Source organism: Hirundo rustica, chromosome 15 (genome assembly GCF_015227805.2).
Source record: "Hirundo rustica isolate bHirRus1 chromosome 15, bHirRus1.pri.v3, whole genome shotgun sequence".
NCBI lineage: Eukaryota > Metazoa > Chordata > Aves > Passeriformes > Hirundinidae > Hirundo > Hirundo rustica.
The window spans coordinates 2,672,406-2,692,278 of NC_053464.1; the positions used below are offsets into that span (position 1 = coordinate 2,672,406).

A 19,873-nucleotide genomic window follows, 5' to 3' on the forward strand; every position below is an offset into this window, starting at 1 on the left:
TCCCCTCGGCGGCGCGGACGGGCGGGCGCTACGGCGGCTCGGCCAGGACAAAAACGGTCAGGCGCTGCCGCCGCCGGCAGCGCCCCCTGGCGGGCCGGCCTGTGGGGCTGAGGGGGGTTCGGCCGGGAGGGAAGCGGGGACGGGCAGAGGGGCTTGGGCTGGGGGACCTGGACATGGCGGGGAGCTTGTCCTGAGGGACTGAGACAGGGGGGCTCAGCCTCGGGAGGAGCCTGGCCCTGAGGGGGTCTTGGTTCTGGAGAGATCTTGGCCCCAGGGGCTGGTGCCGGGGTTGAGTCAAGGGGTGTCAGCCTGGAGGGGTCTGGATGCGGGGGGATATCGGCCCTGGGGGCCGGTCCTTGGGCTGACTCGGGGGCTCTTGACTCGGGGGACAGCTGGCCCTGCGGTGGTCTTGGGGCTTAGCCCTGGGCGGAGTATTGGCCCTGAGGGTGGTCCAGCCCTGGGGGTCTTGGCATGAAAGGGGGCTGGTCTGTGTGGGGTCTTGGCCCAGAAGTGGTGCTAAGCCCTGGGACTCTATCCTGAGGGGGTCTTAGCCTGGGTGGGACAGGAACTGGGGGGACCTTGGCTCAGGAGGGTCTTGGTCCTGGGTCTGGCCCCTGGGGGGGGTTCCTGATCTGAAGAGGGATTGACCATGGAGGGTCTTGGCTGGGGAAACCTGCCCCTGGGTCCAACCTGGGAAGCCTTTTGGGGGCGTCTAGGCCCAGCCCTGATCCCACAGTGGGGAGCACCCCTTCTCTGGAGGGTGCTTGTCTCCAGGGGAGGGGCTGGCATGGCCCCTAAGGATCCCTGCACGCTGCAGAGGCTCTCCTGGGAAACACGGCAGCTGCCTTTGGAGCGCCCGGACATCAGCCAAGGCCGCTGGGACAGGGCTGTGGGAGCTGTGGGAGTGGGGGCAGTGGAGGGCTGCCACCCCCCAGCACCCCATGGCCCTCCCAGGGACGGGCCTGAGCCAGGTGACCTCCTGGGCTGGGTCTGGGGATGGGCACCGTGGCAGGGATTTGTCGTTCTTTTGGGACTTTTGGCTTCGCACCAAAAGACCATGCTGGGATGGCTCCTGCTGGCCCCCTGCACACTCACAGCTTGTTGGAAATGTGGGGTGCTGGATGGGAATGATTCGTGTTGGTGAAATAAACACTTTTTAAAAATATTTGTATCTGATGATGATTGCGTGCCGCCCATGCCACGTATTGGGAAGATGTTGATCCCCACAGAAGGTCTCCAGGATTCGGTTCACCTTGCAGAGCTCTTGTTGGCATTTTAATCCCTTCTCGGCCTTACCTGTGATGGGAAGCATTGGCAGAGGTTGAAAGGGTTCCTTTTTCACTGAGCAGACCTTTGCTTCCGTGAAAAATGCCATATGGAGCCTGCGGCCTCACATGATCCTTGGCTGGGCAACCACTTGGCAAGGAGAGAGTGTCCCTCTCCATAAATGCAGGTGCAGATCCTTCCCCTTCCAGAGTCCCTGGACGACATCAAAGGTAGGTCCTGCTCCTCTCTCATCCTGCACCCCCCAGGAGCTCCCCTTGACAGCGTCACCTCCTGCAGCTCAGTTTTACCACAATGCTCTCCTGGGCCAAACCTGGGTGCAGCTCAGGGATGGATCTGCCCCTTGTAGGTGCCTCTGCCTGGGAGGTCCAGAGGCTGCTGTGCTCTCCAGGAGTGGGGAGGATTTACAGGGTTTTGGGCAATTTTTGGCATACCAAATCATGGCATTGCCAAATCACTGCGTTATCAGCTGAAAGGACTGTGGTGTTAGAGGGAGGTTAGCAGCAAGTGTGCAAGTGGGAAAAGTGAGGATTTAACCAGAGCAGCTGCCCCAGAAAGAAAAGTGAGCCTGGGGCCAGCAAATTCTTCCTCAGGCTGAGATTTGGTGTGCCCAAAGCTGGAGTATTTGCTTGTCCTCTCAGCCCGTTTATCAGGCTCTGGGTGAGTTCGGGCATTCAGGAACCCAGCCTTGGGCAGGGCTCAGATCCCACACGCTGGTGAAATATTACCCCAGGCAGCTGAGTGCCACGGGAAATACTTCCCAAATGCCTTTCCCCGTGGGTGGGAGCTGCAGCACTGCCTTTGCCGAGGGTCCTGAGGGAGCCAGCCTAGGTGAGGATGGGACAGGGGCATTGCTGGGGGACGGAGGGCAAGGGAGGGGCAGGTTACCCCAGGTGAGGATGGTCCAGGCAGTGAGGAAGGTGGGGAGGGGTGTCACAGAGGATCCATCCCTTGCTCTTGTACCAGCACAGCTGCTGTGGGGTCTTGGGGGTCTCTGGCGCTGATCCAGGGAAAGGTAGGAGAGGCACAAGCCAAGGGATTTTAGGGTCCCCAGCCACTGCCACCAGCCCCAGGCCAGAAGAGGTGTCCAGGCTGAGCTCTTCCTCATGGGGAACGAGGAAGTGACTGCTCTGTGTCACCATGAAATGGCATTTACTTGTTTGCCAGGGAATTTTCCACTCCAGCCTCGTGCGTGATTTGGCCTCTTTCCAGGAGGGACAGGTAGGATGAGGCCCCATGCAACAGAGGTGTACAATCCCTGGATCCTGGTGGTTCACCAGGAAACAGACGCCTCCCAGTGAAACCAGTATGGCCAGTGGGAACACCCTGGTCATCCCTGTTCTGTCCCGAATCCCTCTCCCAGCCAGGAGGGCTGAGCCCCTCTTGCACCTCTGCACAGGATGGCAGCCTCGAGGCTTGTGTTGTCGCTGCTGGTGGCAGCTCTGCTGCTGCACGTGGCCACCACGCTGAAGGTCGGCGCCTTCAACATCAAAGCGTTTGGGGACACCAAGATGTCCAACCAGACCGTCGCAAATATCATCGTCTCTGTGAGTGGGGGGGAGAGGAGCAGGCCTGGACGTGCTCTGATCTTTGGGATGCAGTCAGCTTGGGCAGTGGGACACCTGCTTTCTCATCCATCCATCCATCCACCCATCCGTCCATCCACCCATCCGTCCATCCATCCATCCCTCCGTCCACCCATCCGTCCATCCACCCATCCGTCCATCCATCCATCCCTCCGTCCACCCATCCGTCCATCCATCCATCCATCCATCCATCCATCCATCCATCCATCCATCCATCCGTCCGTTCCATCCACCCAAGTGTTCATCCATACACCCACACCACCAGTCCACCTGTCCACATCTCCTCATGCAACACCTATGCCTCCATCCCTCCACACAACCAGCCATCTGCCCATCCCCTCAGTCATCCATCCACCTGTCCATCCAACTATGCCTCCTTTCATACATATCTTTATCCATCTGTCCATCCTTTCATCCATCCGTCCATCCATCCATCCATCCATCCATCCATCCATCCATCCATCCGTCCATCCATCCATCCAGCCATCCATCCATCCATCCATCCATCCATCCAAGCCCTCATCTACCCCCCCATCTGTTCTTCCCCCATCACCATCTCCCACCTCAGGCCATCTCCACTCTTGCTGGTCCCCAGTCAAGGCTGGGTGATGTTTGCTCTTACCCAGGTTCCTCCCCTGGAGCAGCTGCTGGGTCGGTGGGTGCTGGACAGACAGGACCCCTCCAAGCCAGGAGTCCCCTCCGTGGCCCTGCGGTCCCTGCTGCCCTCCCAGTGCCAGCCTGGGAGCTTTTGCAGCCCAGAACAGGCAATCAGGGGTGCCCCCCAGAGCGGCTCCTGCCCAGGGGAGAGCAGCTCTGAGCTTGTCCCCCCAGATCCTGTCAGAGTACGACATCATTCTGGTGCAGGAGGTCCGGGACGCCGACCTGAGTGCTGTGAATAACCTCATGGACCAGCTCAACAGGTGACCCCAATGGCTTGGTGTGGGAGTGACCGCAAAGGGGATGTGGTCATGGATTCCAGCCGTGCCAGGACACCTCTGGCTCAGCTGGAGAGAGCCTGATGGATGCTGGGAAGCACCAGGAGCCTCCTCTCACCCTCTCCACCACTTGCTCCCAGTGCTGGGGGGCACCCATACAGCTTTTTGGCCAGCATCCCCCTGGGTCGGACCAGCTACAAGGAGCAGTACCTCTACATCTACAGGTAAGGGATGCTGCCAGGCATCACCTGCTGCCCTCCCCAGCAGCCCCCAGAGGGGATGGGTACCTTTGGGGGCCCTGGCTGTGGCAGGAGCAGTGCTGGGGGCTGCCCTGCTCTCCTCCCTCAGGTCAGACATGGTCTCCGTGCTGGGAAGCTACTACTACGATGACGGCTGTGAAGCCTGTGGGACCGACACCTTCAGCAGGGAGCCCTTCATTGTGAAGTTCTCCTCACCCACCACACGTGAGCAGAGCCCAGGGATGCCCAGGCCTGGCACGGGGTCCGCTCCACGCAGGGCTGAGCCCAGATCTGTGCTCTGTGCCTGCCAGACACAGGGGGGTTGCAAGCCTCCCCCAGGGTGCCACCCATGGATACCCAGGGGTGCTATGTCCCTGCCCAGCATGGCCAGCAGTGCCTGCTGTCCATGTGCCATCTCCTACCAATCACCTCCCATCACCTGTCATCTCCCACCGTGAGTTCTCTCCGGTTGTGTGCCATCTCACATCTCCAGCTGCTTCCCATCCTACATCCCGTTATGTGCACCTCCCATCTTGTGCCGTATCCCACCATCTGCTTCCTCTGGCTGGGGGCCACCTCCCATCATGCACCATCTCCTATCTCCTGTCATCCCCCGTCCCTTCTGTCTCCCATCATGTCCCATTTCCCACTTTGTTCCCCTGCCTACCCCATGCCACCGCCTCCACCTCCTGAGAACCTCCTCAGGGCACACACACGATCCCATCTCCCGCCCCAAACCATATTGGCTTGGAAATGCTTGTGGGAAACAGGCAGCAAACCCCGAACAATGCACAAAGGCATGCAGCTCCCCACTGGAATTTCCAGTCTGAGGGACAGGCAGAGCACCAAACTCAACATACCCTTTCCCTTCAACTGCTTCTCCTGGCCAGCAGCTGCGGCTTGGCCCGGGGTGGTTTCCCGGGGTTCCCGTTCCCCGCTCAGGGGCTGATGGTCAGCTGTCCGGCAGAGGTACAGGAGTTCGTGTTGGTGCCCCTGCATTCCGAGCCCAGCCACGCAGCACAGGAGATCGATGCGCTCTACGACGTCTACAACGATGTCATCAACAAGTGGGGGACTAACGTAAGCGGCGCTGGGGAACTTGGCTCCTCCCCAGGACAGCCAGGTGGGGTGAACGTGTCCCACGGGAGGCCTCTTGTACCCATCAGAGCAGGTGCCACCCCAGCAGCCTCCAGGCAGGGAGCTGTGGATGGCCCTCCTGCCTCACACTGGGTCACCTCAGGAGGGGTTTGTAGCCACCCCTTAAGATTTTAGAGAGCCCTCCCTGCCCTGTAAGGTGCATGGGCAGGGACACAGCGCTCTGCCCTGCAGGACATAATCCTTCTGGGGGATTTCAACGCTGACTGCTCCTACGTGACCAGCTCCCAGTGGCCGTCCATCCGCCTGCGCTCCCTCAGCGCCTGCGAGTGGCTCATCCCCGACAGCGCCGACACCACCGTGGCCGACACCACCGACTGCGCCTACGACCGGTGGGTGCCGAGGCAGGGCTGGCACGGGGCTGGCGTGGGGAGGAGTGACGGGCACTGACACCCCCGTGATGCCTCGGCAGCATCGTCGCCTGCGGCACCGCCCTGCGCCGAGACGTTGAACCTGGCTCCGCCACTGTTAATAACTTCGAGAAGAAATTCCACCTCCAGATCAAGGATGTGAGTGAGGGGCTGGGTAGGGCACGAGTCCACCAGCATTGGGATCTGCTCCACCATAGCTCCTGGGAGTGTGGGAGGGCTGCCTCTTCCCAGGGGTGCACCTATGGGCGGCCTGACCCCAGCTGGTGTATCGAATCAACCCTCTACATTGAGCATTTTAGGGTATGGTCTAAATTTTGGGGTTAGAGTGGAGCGTTGGTGTCTCAACCAGCCGTGACAGTGGCAGTGGGCCCAGATGAGCTCAGGGTTTATGAGTTGACTCTGGTCAGGGTGACTTTGCTTTCCCTCACACGCAGGCTTTGGCTGTCAGCGACCATTTCCCAGTGGAGGTGATCCTGAAAGCCCAGTGAGCCTGTCCCTGCACCAGCGGCTACCAGGACACCTCAGCACACATCCCTCGTGGGAACCCACGTGCCACTTGCACCAGCCAAGCTTCCCACTGTCTCCGCAAGGAGTTCTTGGGCTCTTGTGGAAGTGTTACGCTTTCTGCTTCCATTAAAAATGAGCCTTTTCCTGCCTCTGCAGCTCTGGAAGAGAAGTCCCTTTGGTCCCCCCAGCAGCCCCTGGTGCCCCAGCCCCTCAGCCCCATGCCAGAGAGCTAGGGAGGTCCCCAAGGCTGGGGGACCCCCTGCCATCAGGAGACCTGGACCCACGGGGTGGTGAGCTCTGCTTCCCTCTCAGCTGATGGTGGCAAAAGCCAGGACTGAGGGAAGGGCTCGGGGTGCTCCAGGCTTTCCAGGGTGCAGGATGCTCTTCCACAGGGTGCTCACATCCTGACAGAGCCCGCCCGGCTGTGGGCTGCTGACAGGGCGCTGACAGCGAGGGTGCGGGGAGGACGTGAGTCAGTTCCCAGGGGGAACTTGGTGCTTCCCAGGGGGTTTCGGTGCCGACACAGCACCGAGGGACACAGGACTCATCCCGAGACTGGGTGTGAGGGTGCAAAACCTGGTGGTGCACGTGAGAGCCCGGCAAGTCCTGGCACGAGCAGCCGTCAGAGCCAGCTGCTCCACTGTCATCCTGGGGTGATGCCATGGGCCATGGCGATGCCATGGACTGGCACGGGGAATTCCAGCCCTCCTGGGGCTACTTTGGGTCAGCAGTGGGGCTGTTCTGGGTGACACTGGGGCTGCTGTGGGGGTTCGCAGCCATCCCCTCTTGCTGTGGCTGGTGGCGCTCACCTGCCTGACCCAGACACCGGCCATTTCCTTCTCTTCCCTCTAATTACACCATCTTCCCTCTAATTACGCCAGCGCCCTTCACCTCCTGCCCGGCCACCGTGCCCACTCTGTGATCCAGGTGCCACCCTAGATGGCAGCCCCCCAAGTCCCACATACCCGTCCCGTCCCACAGGGATGCCCCAGCATTTCCAATTCTCCCTGCCTGCCCTTTGCTGTGTCAGCACAGGGATGGCTGGGCTGGCCCCACCCTGTCGCCCTGTGGGATTTTTGGTTTCCCAATGTGGGAAGGAGCTCAAAGTAATGCCAAAACCCCCACGGGGGTGTCCGACTCATCCTGCTTTGCCGGCACCTCCGCTGGGAATAAAGCCGCCCATCCTGCTGCCGGGAGGGCAGAGGTGCTGCGCTTTCAGCAAGGTAAGGACGGATCAGACGGGATCAGCGCCTTCAACTGCCAACCAGGTGGGACTGGGATGAACCGGGATGAGCTGGGGTGAGGAGCTGCTCCTTTCCCCAGCAGTGGGGGCTGTGGTGAAGTTTTAAGGATATGGAACAGCCTGGGGTGCCTGGAATGCTGGCAGTGGTGGATGGGGCTGGTGGGTGGTGAAGACATCCTGGTGGGGGAGTGGAGGTGGGTGATCCCTGGAGCTGGAAGAGGCAGACTCACAGCAGTGGGACAGGATTTACCTTCTTCTGGGACTGGTGAGCTGGCAGACTGCCCACATCAGCTCTGCAGCCTGCTCTGGGCAACGTCCACCACGACACACTGTCACACACCAGGACTTTGGAAGGACCTACATGTTTTTTCCTCTACCCCAAATCCAAAATAGTGTTCCAAGTTCATCTCCCATCTCTGCATCCCTGCGACCCACCATCAGTCCTGGAAGAATGGGGACTGTGACACTGGGATTGTCCCTGCTGGCTGTGGCTCTCCTGTGCCCTGCCACTGCCACGCTGCGCATCGGCGCCTTCAACATCCAGGCCTTCGGTGACACGAAGATGTCCAACAAGGAAGTGGCAGAGATCATCATCAACGTGAGTGCAGCCGGCGCGCCGTGGGGATGGGCTGTGCGCTGGGACAGACCCCAGCACGGCTCCTGTGCCACAGACGTGGGGATGTGGCTGAGGATGGGATGGCATCGCAGCGCTGGGATGGCCTGGGCTCGCCGGGGTGTCAGGCACAACCCACAGTCCCTCTGAGCCCTCCCTGGGGACACCTGCCCTGGCACCAAGGGCCACGCCAGTCCCCGTGGTGCTGAAGCCAGAACCATGAGCCTGGCTGGGAGATGGGTGGGGACTGGCCCTGAGCTGCCCCTCTTGGCTCGCAGGTCCTGCTCCGCTACGACGTGGTGCTGGTGCAGGAGGTGCGCGACTCCGACCTCAGCGCCGTCACCGAGCTCATGGAGCAGCTCAACAGGTACAGGAGACCAGCAGGGAAAGCCAAGCTGCCTGAGCAGTAAGAGCTAAAAATAGTTGTCCACCAACAGAGAGTTTATTTTTGGAAAGAAGAATAGGAGAAATGTGCTGGGGCAAGGAGGAGGCACTGGAAACAACACTGGGAATAACCCAGTGAAGGGAATGGGGATATAGGTGATAAAAATCCTTTCTGAAAGCTGTACGCTCACCAGAGCATGCAGAATGGAATGGAACTACAGCTCTGGCAAGCTCTGTCTCCAAAATCCAACAGGACAGGGCAGAAGCAAGGGAAGGGGAGGAAGGGACAGGCAGGGTCTTGCACCCCAAGACCCTGTGAGCGGCAGGGGGACCCCAGGATGGACCCAGTAGTGGATGATGCTTTGAGGGGGGTGTTTCTGGCACCCTAGGAGGAAAAGGGGCTGCTGGAGTTGGCTAAAGCTGACCACAGCAGGGTGGCAGCCCCTGCACCTGCTGGGTGCTGACCCTATTTCAGGAAAGGGCAGGGCTCAGCACCACGCGGAAGCCGCTGCTGCCGTGTCAAAAGGCAGCTAGTGCTCCTGAGCAGGTGACCCAGCCCACGTCCTCACCCCTTCCGTGTCCCCTCCAGCATGGCCACAAAGCAGCCAGGGCAGGGAGGGTGACGCTGAGCGCTGCAGAGCCCCAGGCTGCTCACTGACCTAATTTAGCTCTGCTGCAAATGGAGGTGAGGAACGTCCCTGCAGAGAAAGGGTGGCAGGAGCTGCCCCATGTCATACTGCGCCCAAGGAGCCACCTGGGGGGAGGCACTGGGGGCTTCAGAGCTGCTATACCTCATGTCACCCCACAACCTGGGCACGGTGACCCATGGGGACAGTAGAGCAGGACCAGCTGGTGCAAACCCTGGGGCCACCCAGCTCCTGGACATGCCAAAGCCAATCCACTGTCCTGCCTTCGTCTCTGCAGCGCATCCACATCCTCATACGACTACGAGATCAGTGGTCCCCTGGGACGGGAGAACTACAAGGAGATGTACCTGTTTATCTACAGGTAATGGGGCTGGCAGTGCTGCTGCCTGTGCCATGGCACTGCAGGGCCACCAGTGCCACACAGGGGACACAGGGGCTGCGCCAAACTCCAGGGTTACAGTCCTTTCGTTCCCCCAGGACAGACGTCGTGTCTGTGGTGGACACCTACCAATATGAGGACCCCCAGGATGTCTTCAGCCGGGAGCCATTCATCCTGAGGGTTTCAGTACCCAGCACCAGTAAGGGGGTAACAAGTGGCCACGGGTTGTGGCACGGGGTGGCCGTGGGGCTGACATCCCTCTCCCCTGGCAGAGGTGAAGGAGTTTGTCCTGGTGCCCCTGCACTCAGCCCCACATGACGCTGTCGCTGAGATTGATGCACTCTACGACGTCTACCTGGCCATCATCAACAAGTGGGGGACTGATGTGAGTGTCACCGGCACTGGGGGGGCACCGAGGTTGGGCACTGAGCCCCCGGGACTGTTTGACCCCCGCTGGGACCCTGCTTCGAGCGAGCGCAGCCGGAGCAGGAGCGGCGGGGCGGGAACCCCGTTCCTGCCCCGTGACAGGGCGGTCCCTGCCACCCCCACGGCGGGGCTGGGGGCAGGAACAGCCCACCACCAGCATCACGAGCCTCCCATCTTCCCTGCAGAACATGATGTTCCTGGGGGACTTCAATGCCGACTGCTCCTACGTCCAGCCCAGCGACTGGTCATCCATCCGCCTGCGCACCAGCGACGTCTTCAAGTGGCTGATCCCCGACAGCGCCGACACCACCGTGGGCAAGTCAGACTGTGCCTATGACAGGTGAGCGCTGCCACCACGGCGCCACCGACCCTTCCCTGGCACCCCTGGCACCCCCTGCACTGCCAGCAGGGGCAGGAGTGGCAACCACCACGTACCCACATCTCCCCTGCAGGATCGTGGTGTGTGGCAACAAGCTGAGGAGGAGCATCGTGTCCAACTCAGCTGGTATCTACAATTTCCAGCGCGCTTTCCGGTTGGACCAGGAGGAGGTGAGCCAGGATCACACATCTGGGGCTCTAGCAGGCACCGAAGCTGAGCTGGCCCAGGCTGCAGGACTGCCCTTGTCTCTTTGTGGGGTTCAGTGTGACAAGGTGGAAACAGGACAGGGGATTTGGGGTCACTCCCTGTCCCTATTGGGAAGAGGAGGGATGCACAGGGGTTTTTACGGCCTTCCATGGGCAGGACTAAAGGTATGGGATAAACCAAGCCAACCTTCAACCACTCAACACTGGCACAGAGCCCCCAGATGAGACATGGGGCTTGGAGGGCAAGTGTCCCTCTGCCAGTGCCCACCCCAAGCCACACCTGGGCACCTCTCCCTGAGAGGTGCCAAAACTGGATCCTCGTGTGTCAAGTGTCTTGGGGCTGGGGATGGTGTGCCCCCTCCAGCAGGCAGAAGGCTCTGGCAGGGCAATTGACTGCCCTGCCAGCCCCAGCAGCACAGCGAGGGGTGAGTGGCTCACTGAACATCTCCCACCTCTCGCCCTCCTCCAGGCCCTGGCAGTCAGTGACCACTACCCGGTCGAGGTGAAGCTGGCAGCCTGAGCTCCTCCTGCAGCCACAGACCAGGATCCAGCTCCAGCTCCCACCACCAATCCCCACTGAAGGTGTTCCACTCAGCCCCATCCACCAGTCCTGTGCACGGGCTGCCCCACATTCCAGTCCGGAGAAGGATGGCAGTCGGCTGTGCCCAGGCCCCCAGCCCATCATGAACCAGAGCCTGGGGACAGGCCACCAGCCAGGACACTGTGACCACAGACAAGCCATGGAACAAAGCATCAATCTCCTTCCTCATTGAAGATTTATTGACAAACTTCATTTCACAATTAACTGTTGGACAGGAGGGAGGACATCCAAGGACCGTCAGGCTCAGGCCACAGCGTGTTGAGACCCTGTCCCTGTCCATTCCTCGGGGGGCTGTGTGGGCTCTCCCTGCCCTTGGGGAAGGCAGCAGTGGTGTGAGGCACTCTACAGGCACAAAGGGAAGGGGCAGCTGGGGCTGCTGTGGGACCAGGTGGCACGTCACCGATCGCTGGCACTGCAGGCGGCTTCGCCGTGAGACCAACAGCTACTGCAGCGTTTCAGAGGGTGACTCAACCTCCCAGGGACCAGCTGGACCTTCAGCTCTTCCTCTTCTTCAGCATCTCCATGTACATGCGAAGGGACTTCTGGATGGACTCTTTTGAGACGAAGGTGATGAAGTTCTTGATGTCTTCCTCCCGGTGAGCTACCAGGCGGTCCAACACCGCCTTCCTCATCATGGTCTTGGTGAGCTGGCGGGCGTGGTCTGCAGAGAGGACAGCAAGGGTGAGGAACTGTCCTCACCCCTGACCAGCTCTCAATGCCACCAAATGCAGGTCTAATGGGGAGGGATCACACAGCAAAGCAGCAGGGAAAGGGGTAAGAAAACCCCACCAGCCGGGAGCCGAACTGGATAAATTCTCAAACAATAAATTATGGTTGTACTGCTCAGTGGAGAAATGACTGATCTGCTTGAAAAGATGACAAAAAGCTGTGTTCCTCCTTCTCTCTGTGCCCTACAGAGCCCAATATCCACCTCCAATACACATCAGTAACCAAACAGAATTCCTTCCTTGAAACTGCTGTGGCTCTAAGCTCTCCTGAACCAAACCCTGAAAGACAGTCTGCTCCTGCCAACCACGCTGTACGAAAGCCAGCAAGATGTCCCTGGAGCTCATCCCTGGGCCTGTGCCATTCCACATGGATATGTGGATGCTGCTGGAGCAGCAGGGACTGGAGGAGCTGACTGAGGCCTCGAGCACACATCTGCTCACACCCTCACAGAGCCAGGTGCAGTGATGTGGCAGTACACGTGCTGCACAGATGTTTTATTCGTGCACTCAGTGACAATGAGGACTGACCCCCTCCGTGCACACACTGAGTTGCTGAACCCTGAACTGCTCCAGCACCCGGGTGCTGAAGCCATCTCCACCCAGACAATTCTGATTTAGAGGAAGGATCTGCATGGGACCTGAGGGCACAGCTGAGACATGCTCCCAGTCTGGGGGGTGAGGTGTCACTCTAGCACCAGGACAGCAGGGAGGAGAGGTGGAATGGGCTGGGACAGCTCAGATCTGTGGAGAGCCCTCTCCCAGCCCAGGAACCTTGTGCTGCAGTCACGGAGCAGCCCAAACACACGATGCCTGTGCTGTCTGCCTGTCCTCATCCACACCCCCATCACTGCCTTCCAGAGTGCCAAGAGTTGATTCAGACCACAAAAGCAGCCTGGCAGCCACCCAGACGCTCTCACCCAGTCTGTTCACCCAGCTCCATGGCAGCTTTCCTGGGCTAACACCTCCACTGACAGAGATTGGGTTTGTCTGAGGAGCTCAGACACCTCCAGACTGACTCAGCAGGGCTGGCAGGACGAGCTGAACTGAAGCCATGTGCCCTGAACGTTCGCACAGTGTCTCTCTCCGTTAGCCCAAGGCTGCTGGGCTGAGCTTTCCTACCTGCCAGCATCCAAACCTCCCCTTTTAATGGAAACTGTTACAGACCTCCCAGGCACCAGCCTGGCGTCTGCACTTCCCACTCAGACCAGGTCCCCTCAGCTTCTGCTAGAGGTTTACCAGGAAGGGCCAGCCACTGTGCCATGACAGCTGCAGCCTTCTCCATGAGCTTCTCCTCTGGCACCAGCTCGTCCACGAGGCCCAACTTGAGGGCTTCAGGTGCAGGGTGAAGGGAGCCCAGCTGGAGGGAGCGTTCAGCAACTCGGTGTCCCACAACATTCACAAACGTGTCCTTAAACCTGCAAGAGACGGGAGGGAAAGCCACGCTCAGGGCAGCTCACCCAGAGCAGACATCAAGAGCTGACAGCACCCTGGTCCCACTCCTCGGGTTCAGTGCTCTGAACAGCAGCTGTGGGCTCAGTCACGGTGTGAAAATGGCGTGAGCAGAGCCATTTTTGGTAGTACCCCAAGAGAGTTCCCTCTCCTCTGCATAAAAGCTGCTCTTTTTACTCTCAGTGCCTGTGGGTACGCACTTGCTGTGACTGAAAGCTCCTTCCCAACAGCACATTGGTACATTCCTAGGGCAAACGAGGGCCTGTGTGTCAGTATCTCAGTGCCCCTGTGCTTTCAGAGATCTCCACACCACGGGATTTTGTAGGTACACAGCGTGTACCCAGAGAAAAGCCTGAGCCTGACCCATGAGATCTCCCAGCACTAGTTCTGGAGTTAATTGCAGGGCCAGAACTGATGCAGGATGTGAGGACGTTCTGCAGCCTGAAAGCTTTTCAGATATGTGCAGGACAGGACAGAAAGGAGGTGTCATCTCCTGCAGCTGCAGATGCCTGACCCCTGACACACAAACCACACCGCCATGAGCAGCTGAACTGGCGCTCATCCTTGAAGAGGAATTCTTTCCAGAGACCTACACATGACACTAGAAGTGGGAGGCACTGGCCTACCAGAAGGGAGCCACAATGCCCAGCTGGGCTTCGTTCAGGCCGATGCTGAATTTGGGGTTCTCTGCCATGATCCTGTAGTCACACGACAGGGCGACAAGGCAGCCCCCGGCCGGGCTGGACCCCTGGCAGAGAGAAGGACAGAGTGAGTCCAGGACATGGTTACCAACACCCCACAGCCTTGCTGATCACTCCAGAGCATGGAAGACACCAAGAAGACAGAGAAGATGTCCCCCAAATTTCTGATCACCTGATTTGATACAGTCCTAAAGAAGATTTCTGATGTTTATCAGGGTTTCATAGGAGGGTTTGGGTTAGAAGGCACCTTAAAGCCCATTTCATTCCAAGCCCCCTGCTACAGGCAGGGACATGATCCACTAGATCAGGTTGCTCAGAGCTCCATCCAGCCTGGCCTTGGACACTTCCAGGGATGGAACAGCCTCAGCTTCTCTGGGCAACGTGTTCTAGAGCCTCACCCCCCTTCACAGGGAAGAGTTCCCTTCCATTTGTGACCATCTTTTCCATGGCTCAGTGCTGCTCAGCCCTGCACAGGATGTCTGAGAGAAAACCCAAGTGCCTTCAATGGGGGGCTGTGGACAGACACCACCGTGAGCTGCTATGGCAGCACCGCCCTGGAAAATGAAAACAAGACACCAAAAATGTAATGACCCATCCATGGACACGGAGACTCCAGCAGCACTTCCCTGCTGGCCAAGAACCCCGGCTGGAGGAGCAAAACCTGCTGGAAATGCTGAAATGCTGCCGTAACCAGGCAGTGCCTGCAGCATCCCATGCTTCCAAACCTTCCCCCAGCCCACAGAACTGACAGACGTGAATTTCACCCAAACACCCCAACAGATACACCCCTGGATGAATCTCAGCCTGGTTTTTCAGTTGTCCCTGCCCACACAGTCCAAAGCAGCCGCAGCAGGTGACAGTCCCAGCCCGAGGAAGGCAGGCCCACAGGACGTACGTTGACTGCAGCCACTGTCACCATGTTGGAGCCGTAGAGCCGGAGCCACATCTCCTGCACGGCTCTCCAGAATTCGGTGTAGTGCTCCATGCTCTTCCCACACATCTCGGTGATGTCCAGGCCAGATGAGAATATTTTGGGGAGAGCCTGGAATTGGGAAAAGACAGATGTCACTGAGAGTCACGGAGAAGGAAGGACCCTTTGGCTTTCGGCCTGGCAGCTTGAGGGAAGGGAAAGTGATGAGGATGTGATATAAATCAGGGTCTTTTGGGGTTCTGAAAATATCTCCCACAGCCTGGATTATCCCATTACCATGGCCCGCAGTGCTGCACCTCTGTTTGCAACACAATGTCTCATTGTCAGGGTCCCTGTGTGAGTACATCAATCAAAGCACAAAACCTGTCCTGTCCCAGTTTCAGGCACTGCTTTGTCCCCACACCACATCTGAAAATAAGCACTGGCATCTCCCAGCAGCTCCCTGTGAACCAGGAGAAGTCACAGGATGTGTCAGGTTGGCAGATAAGCAGATTTGATTTTCATGACAAAGAACAACACTTGGTTGTCATTCTTCTGCTAAAAAAGGGCACAGAAGAAAGGTCATGGCCCTTCCAAGAGTCCCCTGTCCTCCTCTCAGAGCCAATCCCAGGTGCCTGGGGACCCTCCTGTGCCAGTGACCCCAACAGGAGCAAACACTTACAGAAGTGATGATCACACCCCTGCAGGCACGGTTGTTCTCCAGCTTCTCCAGGCTTATGGAAAACTCAGTGAGGAACTCCAGGCTCAGGCTGTTGACTGGGGGACTCTTGAACTTCATCATGGCAACGCCTGTGCAGGTGAAACACAGGGACATCAGACCCCTTCCCACAGCAGCTCACATTGCCCTGCCCAGGGGAGCTTCACCCACCTCCCTGTCTCCCTCACCAAGCTGTGTATTCCCACCACCACTCAAGAGCACTCATGGCTAATTAAAAGCTTCCAGAGCAGCAGAGCCAAGAGCAAAGTCCTGTCGTTGCCCAGATCCACCCACAAGCCAGGGTCACTCAGAAGGTGATGGACCTGGAGCACAGACCAGGCCATGAATGGTGGCACCCCACGTCCCAAAGCCCAGCAGTTCCCTTCTCTCTGGGCTCCATGGGGAAGGTCAAGCCTGCAGCTTCTGTCACAGCAAACAGCTTGGGTCCAGGGGGTCACACACCTGCTGGAGCCTGTCAGCACCTCGGGAAGGGCTCTGAGCCCTGGTCCCTGCCCAACCTGCACTACCCCACCCTACCCTACCCTACGCTACCCAAAAGGTCCTCTCTGAGTGCTCAGCCTGGGTGCTGCAGTCATGCCCAGCTGGGAAGAGCACGAGGACACACCCAGGCACCTGAAGGCCACAAGAAGAGGAACCTTTGTTCAGTGCAGGCACACGGCCTCATGACAGCTGTTCCTGGTAGCCAAGTCACAGACATTCCCAACATCTTCCCTGATGGAGCACTGCCACTCTACCAGGTGCCCAAACCAGGGACCCCCAGAGAGGGGACAATGCACAGGGAGGGGACAATGACAGCCAAGATTTGCCTGTAGCACCACCTGAAGTGCCCATTCAGGTGAGACTCCCAACCCCAAACACTTCTCCCTGAGGCTCCTCAGCAACTGCAGCTGCAACACCCGGGGCTTTGGTGACTTTCCGTGCCCAGAGCCACACGTGCCATGGGACAGGGGTGGAAGGGACCCTGCCGGTGCCCCACAGTGCCCGTGGGCTGAAGGTGACACCGCAGAGGTGCCACCCGCCGTACCTGAGCTCTCGTCCAGCTCCACCTGGATCTTGTTGTTGCTGAAGGAACGGCACGGGGCGAGCGGGAGGCCAGGGGGCTGCAGGGGGCTGGGGGGCGGCCGGGTGGCCCTGTCCCACGCCGGGAGCCGGCAGCACAGGGGCAGCACACCTGGGGGACACAGACTGTAAGGACGGGAAGAGCACAGTCCCCACAGGTGTGGGGTGCGCTCCCTCAAACCGCTCTGCAGGGCCAGGGCGAGACACGGGAACACCCTGCCCCACTCAGGGAGGATACGGGGACACCCCAACCCGCGGCAGGGGGACACGTGGAACACCTTGGCGATAAGGAAGGGGCATAGAGAGGCAGCGGGGGCTCGGGAACACGCCGAGCCCGCCGCAGGGAGCGGTCAGGGCAGGGGCCGGGCGCACCTGAGCGGCCGATCCGGCGGGCGAGAGCGGCAGCCGCCATCTTGTGCCCGGCTCAAGGGTACGGAGCGCGCCTTGGGGCGGGGCTTGTGGAAAGGGCGGGATCCCGCCGCGCCCGCTGGGCCCCGCCCAGAGCCCTAAAGCCCCGCCCACCGGCGGCGCTGCGGCGGGCACGTGCTGCCCCCTCGTGGTGGCCCTGCCGCACGGCCCTGCGCTGCCGGCACTGACCGCTCCATCTTATACCACCTGCGCTGCCGGCACCGACCGCTCCGACCGACCCACCCTGCCCTGTCCTGTCCTGAACTCGGGGTACTGACCGCTCCGACCGACCCACCCTGTCCTGCCCTGTCCTGAACTCGGGGTACTGACCGCTCCGACCGACCCACCCTGTCCTGTCCTGTCCTGAACTCGGGGTACTGACCGCTCCGACCGACCCACCCTGTCCTGTCCTGTCCTGAACTCGGGGTACTGACCGCTCCGACCGACCCACCCTGCCCTGTCCTGAACTTGGGGCACTGACCGCTCCGACCGACCCACCCTGTCCTGCCCTGTCCTGAACTCGGGGTACTGACCGGTCCGACCGACCCACCCTGCCCTGTCCTGTCCTGAACTTGGGGGCACTGCCCGCTCCATCTTATACTACCTGAACTGCCGGCACTGACCGCTCCATCTTATCTGCCCTGCCCTGCCTGCGCTGCCCGATCTGTTCCCCCTGTCCTGCACCCACCCATGTGCCCAGGCCCACACCTTTCCTCACCTCACAGCCGAATATCCCCGGCCCGGCCCCTGCCGCCGGCGCCCCGGGAGCTCTGGGCCGGTGCCAGCCGCCCCCGCAGAGCTCTGGCCCGGGGCCTGGGCGCTGGGAGCCCCGGCGCTGGCCCGTGCCAGCGGTGGCTGCGGATCTCATCATGGTGGAGGCTGCCCGGGGGGACACCGCGGGGGCCAGGGCCGGCGCTGCCGTGCAGGCAGAAAGCGTCCGGCAGCGGCATGGCGGGGATGGCACTGCCCCTCTGCCTGATCCTCGCTGTCGCCCTGCAGGGCGGTCTGACCCGGGCACCGGGGCCCCTGGCCCGCCCCGGCCCCCTGCTCCTGCGGCTGCGGCGCCTGGAGGAGCAGGTGGGTGCCCGGGGCGGGGAGGGGTGCTGCCCGGCCCGTGCTCGGCATTTTGGGTTGGGCGGGGACCCGGCATGGGGACGTGGGTTCACCCCACATCATGGCACTCCCTTGCAGTTTCTCCGGCTGCAGGAGGTGACACTGAACCATCTCCAGAGCATCGCCAGCAACTACAACATCTCCTACAACATCGATGGACGTTTCCAGGCACTGGCGGAGCAGGCGGAGGCTGCCGACGCCGCCCGGGCCGCCCTGGGTGCCGAGCTGGCCCGCCTGGCCACCGCTGGCCGGCGGCTGCGCCGCAGGCTGAAGAGGCTGGAGGGGACGGTGGGTGCCCTGAGCCCACCGCACGGCCTGCTCACCCACCCACCCTCTGCACTGGTGGAGGCTGGCACCAAACCGCACGGTCTGCCGGACACTGCCCGGAGCCGGGGCAGCCAGCGGGAGCAGCAGCCACCGGGCAAGGCTGTCGGCAGCAGCCCCAGCGCTCGCCGCCCGAAGTCGAGGCGGTGGCAGCAGCACCGGCAGGAGGAAGGGCACTGGCTGCCGGCTGATGCCGGGCCTGCTGGAGCGCCGGGGGAGGATGAGGAGACCCCTCGTGATGCAGCACCAGGACCCCGGACCACGGCACCGGCGCTCCCCACCGTCACCGCGGTCCCCCGGGAGCAGCCCCCAGCCCCCCAGCAGCCGGGAGAGGGTAGGTACGGTCCCCCCGCCCCGGTGCCCACCTCCCCCGCCTGCCGCACCGGGGCCGTCCTGCTCTTCTCCAACACCTCCGCCGAGCACAGGGCCGTCCTGGAGCTGGGGCCACACCGGGGGCTGCGGGCGATGTCCCTCTGTGCCTGGCTGGCCACCCCAGCCCCTCGCCTCGGTGCTCTCCTCTCCTACGCCACCGAGGACGGGCACAGCGAGCTGGCCGTGCACGGCCGCGGTGGGGATCGCCCTGGCTCTGCACTTTTCGTCGTGGGGGACGGGCAGTTTCGGGAGCTCCCGGTAGTGCCGCTCCTGGATGGCAAATGGCACCACCTGTGCCTCACCTGGTCCTCCGCCCGGGGCCAGCACCGCTTCTACGTGGACAGGAGGCTGCTGGCTGCCGGCTCCGGCTTCCAGCAGGGCTATGAAATTCCCACTGGTGGCTCGCTGGTGCTGGGCTGGCGGCAGGACGGCCCCAAAACGGACTTGGGCACTGCAGAAGCTTTTGTGGGTCACCTGGCTGGCTTCGCTGTCTGGAGACGGGCTCTCCTGCCCGGGGAGGTGGCCAGAATGGCGACCGGGCGGGGGATGCCCCGTGGCCCCCTCCTCACGCTGGCCGATGCCTCCCTGCAGGGCGGGGTGCGGAGGGTGCCGTGTCCCTGCCTCCAGCGCTGCCTTTGACGGGGCTGACAGCAGGAACGGTGCCGGGATGGTCACGGCTGGCTCATGGTGCCGCTCCTGACATGAGCTGAATTCTCCCAGGGTGATGGGACCCCCAGCAGGGATGGCGTCTCAGGACCGGCACCGCCGGAGGGGGGGAAAGGGGTCTTGGCAGCCAGTGCGGCAGAGGTGGGACCAAAGCCAGAGGTCGCCTGCTCCCAGAGGATGTACAGCCCATGGTTCCTATTAAAATGCTCCGAACATTAGAGAAACCTAATTTACAGAATTCTGTCCTGCTCATTCACTGTAACGCTCGGTATCGCTCACAGCCGAGCGGGAGCTGCTCAGCACGGGCAGCCGGAGCGGGTGACGCTGCTCGTTCCCTGCCCCTGAGTCAGAGCAGGGGAAGCGGAGCACGGGACAGCCCATGACCGGGAGGGGACAGCCCGTGACCGGGGGGGGGACAGCCCGTGACCGCGGTGAGCAGGCGCTGCCAG

At 61.0% G+C, this 19,873-nt stretch overlaps 4 protein-coding genes across 4 annotated transcripts; 3 read left to right on the forward strand and 1 right to left on the reverse strand.

Moving 5' to 3' along the window:
- The first annotated feature begins 2,684 nt into the window (after positions 1–2,684).
- LOC120759511 (deoxyribonuclease-1-like) lies at positions 2,685–6,058 on the forward strand. The gene is made up of 8 exons (XM_040078839.2): positions 2,685–2,831; positions 3,702–3,790; positions 3,946–4,029; positions 4,154–4,269; positions 5,012–5,124; positions 5,374–5,531; positions 5,612–5,708; positions 6,005–6,058. The coding sequence occupies exons 1-8, from the start codon at positions 2,685–2,687 to the stop codon at positions 6,056–6,058; spliced, it is 858 nt and encodes a 285-aa protein (XP_039934773.1).
- Positions 6,059–7,771: 1,713 nt separating this feature from the next.
- Positions 7,772–10,874, forward strand: LOC120759509 (deoxyribonuclease-1-like 2). Its single transcript, XM_040078837.1, has 8 exons — positions 7,772–7,918; positions 8,212–8,300; positions 9,242–9,325; positions 9,442–9,542; positions 9,616–9,728; positions 9,955–10,109; positions 10,222–10,318; positions 10,824–10,874. Exons 1-8 carry the CDS (start codon positions 7,772–7,774, stop codon positions 10,872–10,874), a joined length of 837 nt encoding a protein of 278 aa, XP_039934771.1.
- Positions 10,875–11,111: 237 nt separating this feature from the next.
- Positions 11,112–16,988, reverse strand: ECI1 (enoyl-CoA delta isomerase 1). The gene is made up of 7 exons (XM_040078832.2): positions 16,914–16,988; positions 16,507–16,653; positions 15,426–15,553; positions 14,729–14,875; positions 13,759–13,880; positions 12,920–13,098; positions 11,112–11,616 (listed from the first exon to the last, which is right to left on the reverse strand). The coding sequence occupies exons 1-7, from the start codon at positions 16,951–16,953 to the stop codon at positions 11,450–11,452; spliced, it is 930 nt and encodes a 309-aa protein (XP_039934766.1). The 5' UTR covers positions 16,954–16,988; the 3' UTR covers positions 11,112–11,449.
- Positions 16,989–17,897: 909 nt separating this feature from the next.
- PTX4 (pentraxin 4) lies at positions 17,898–19,644 on the forward strand. Its single transcript, XM_040079412.2, has 2 exons — positions 17,898–18,026; positions 18,141–19,644. Exons 1-2 carry the CDS (start codon positions 17,898–17,900, stop codon positions 19,395–19,397), a joined length of 1,386 nt encoding a protein of 461 aa, XP_039935346.2. The 3' UTR covers positions 19,398–19,644.
- Positions 19,645–19,873: the final 229 nt, after the last annotated feature.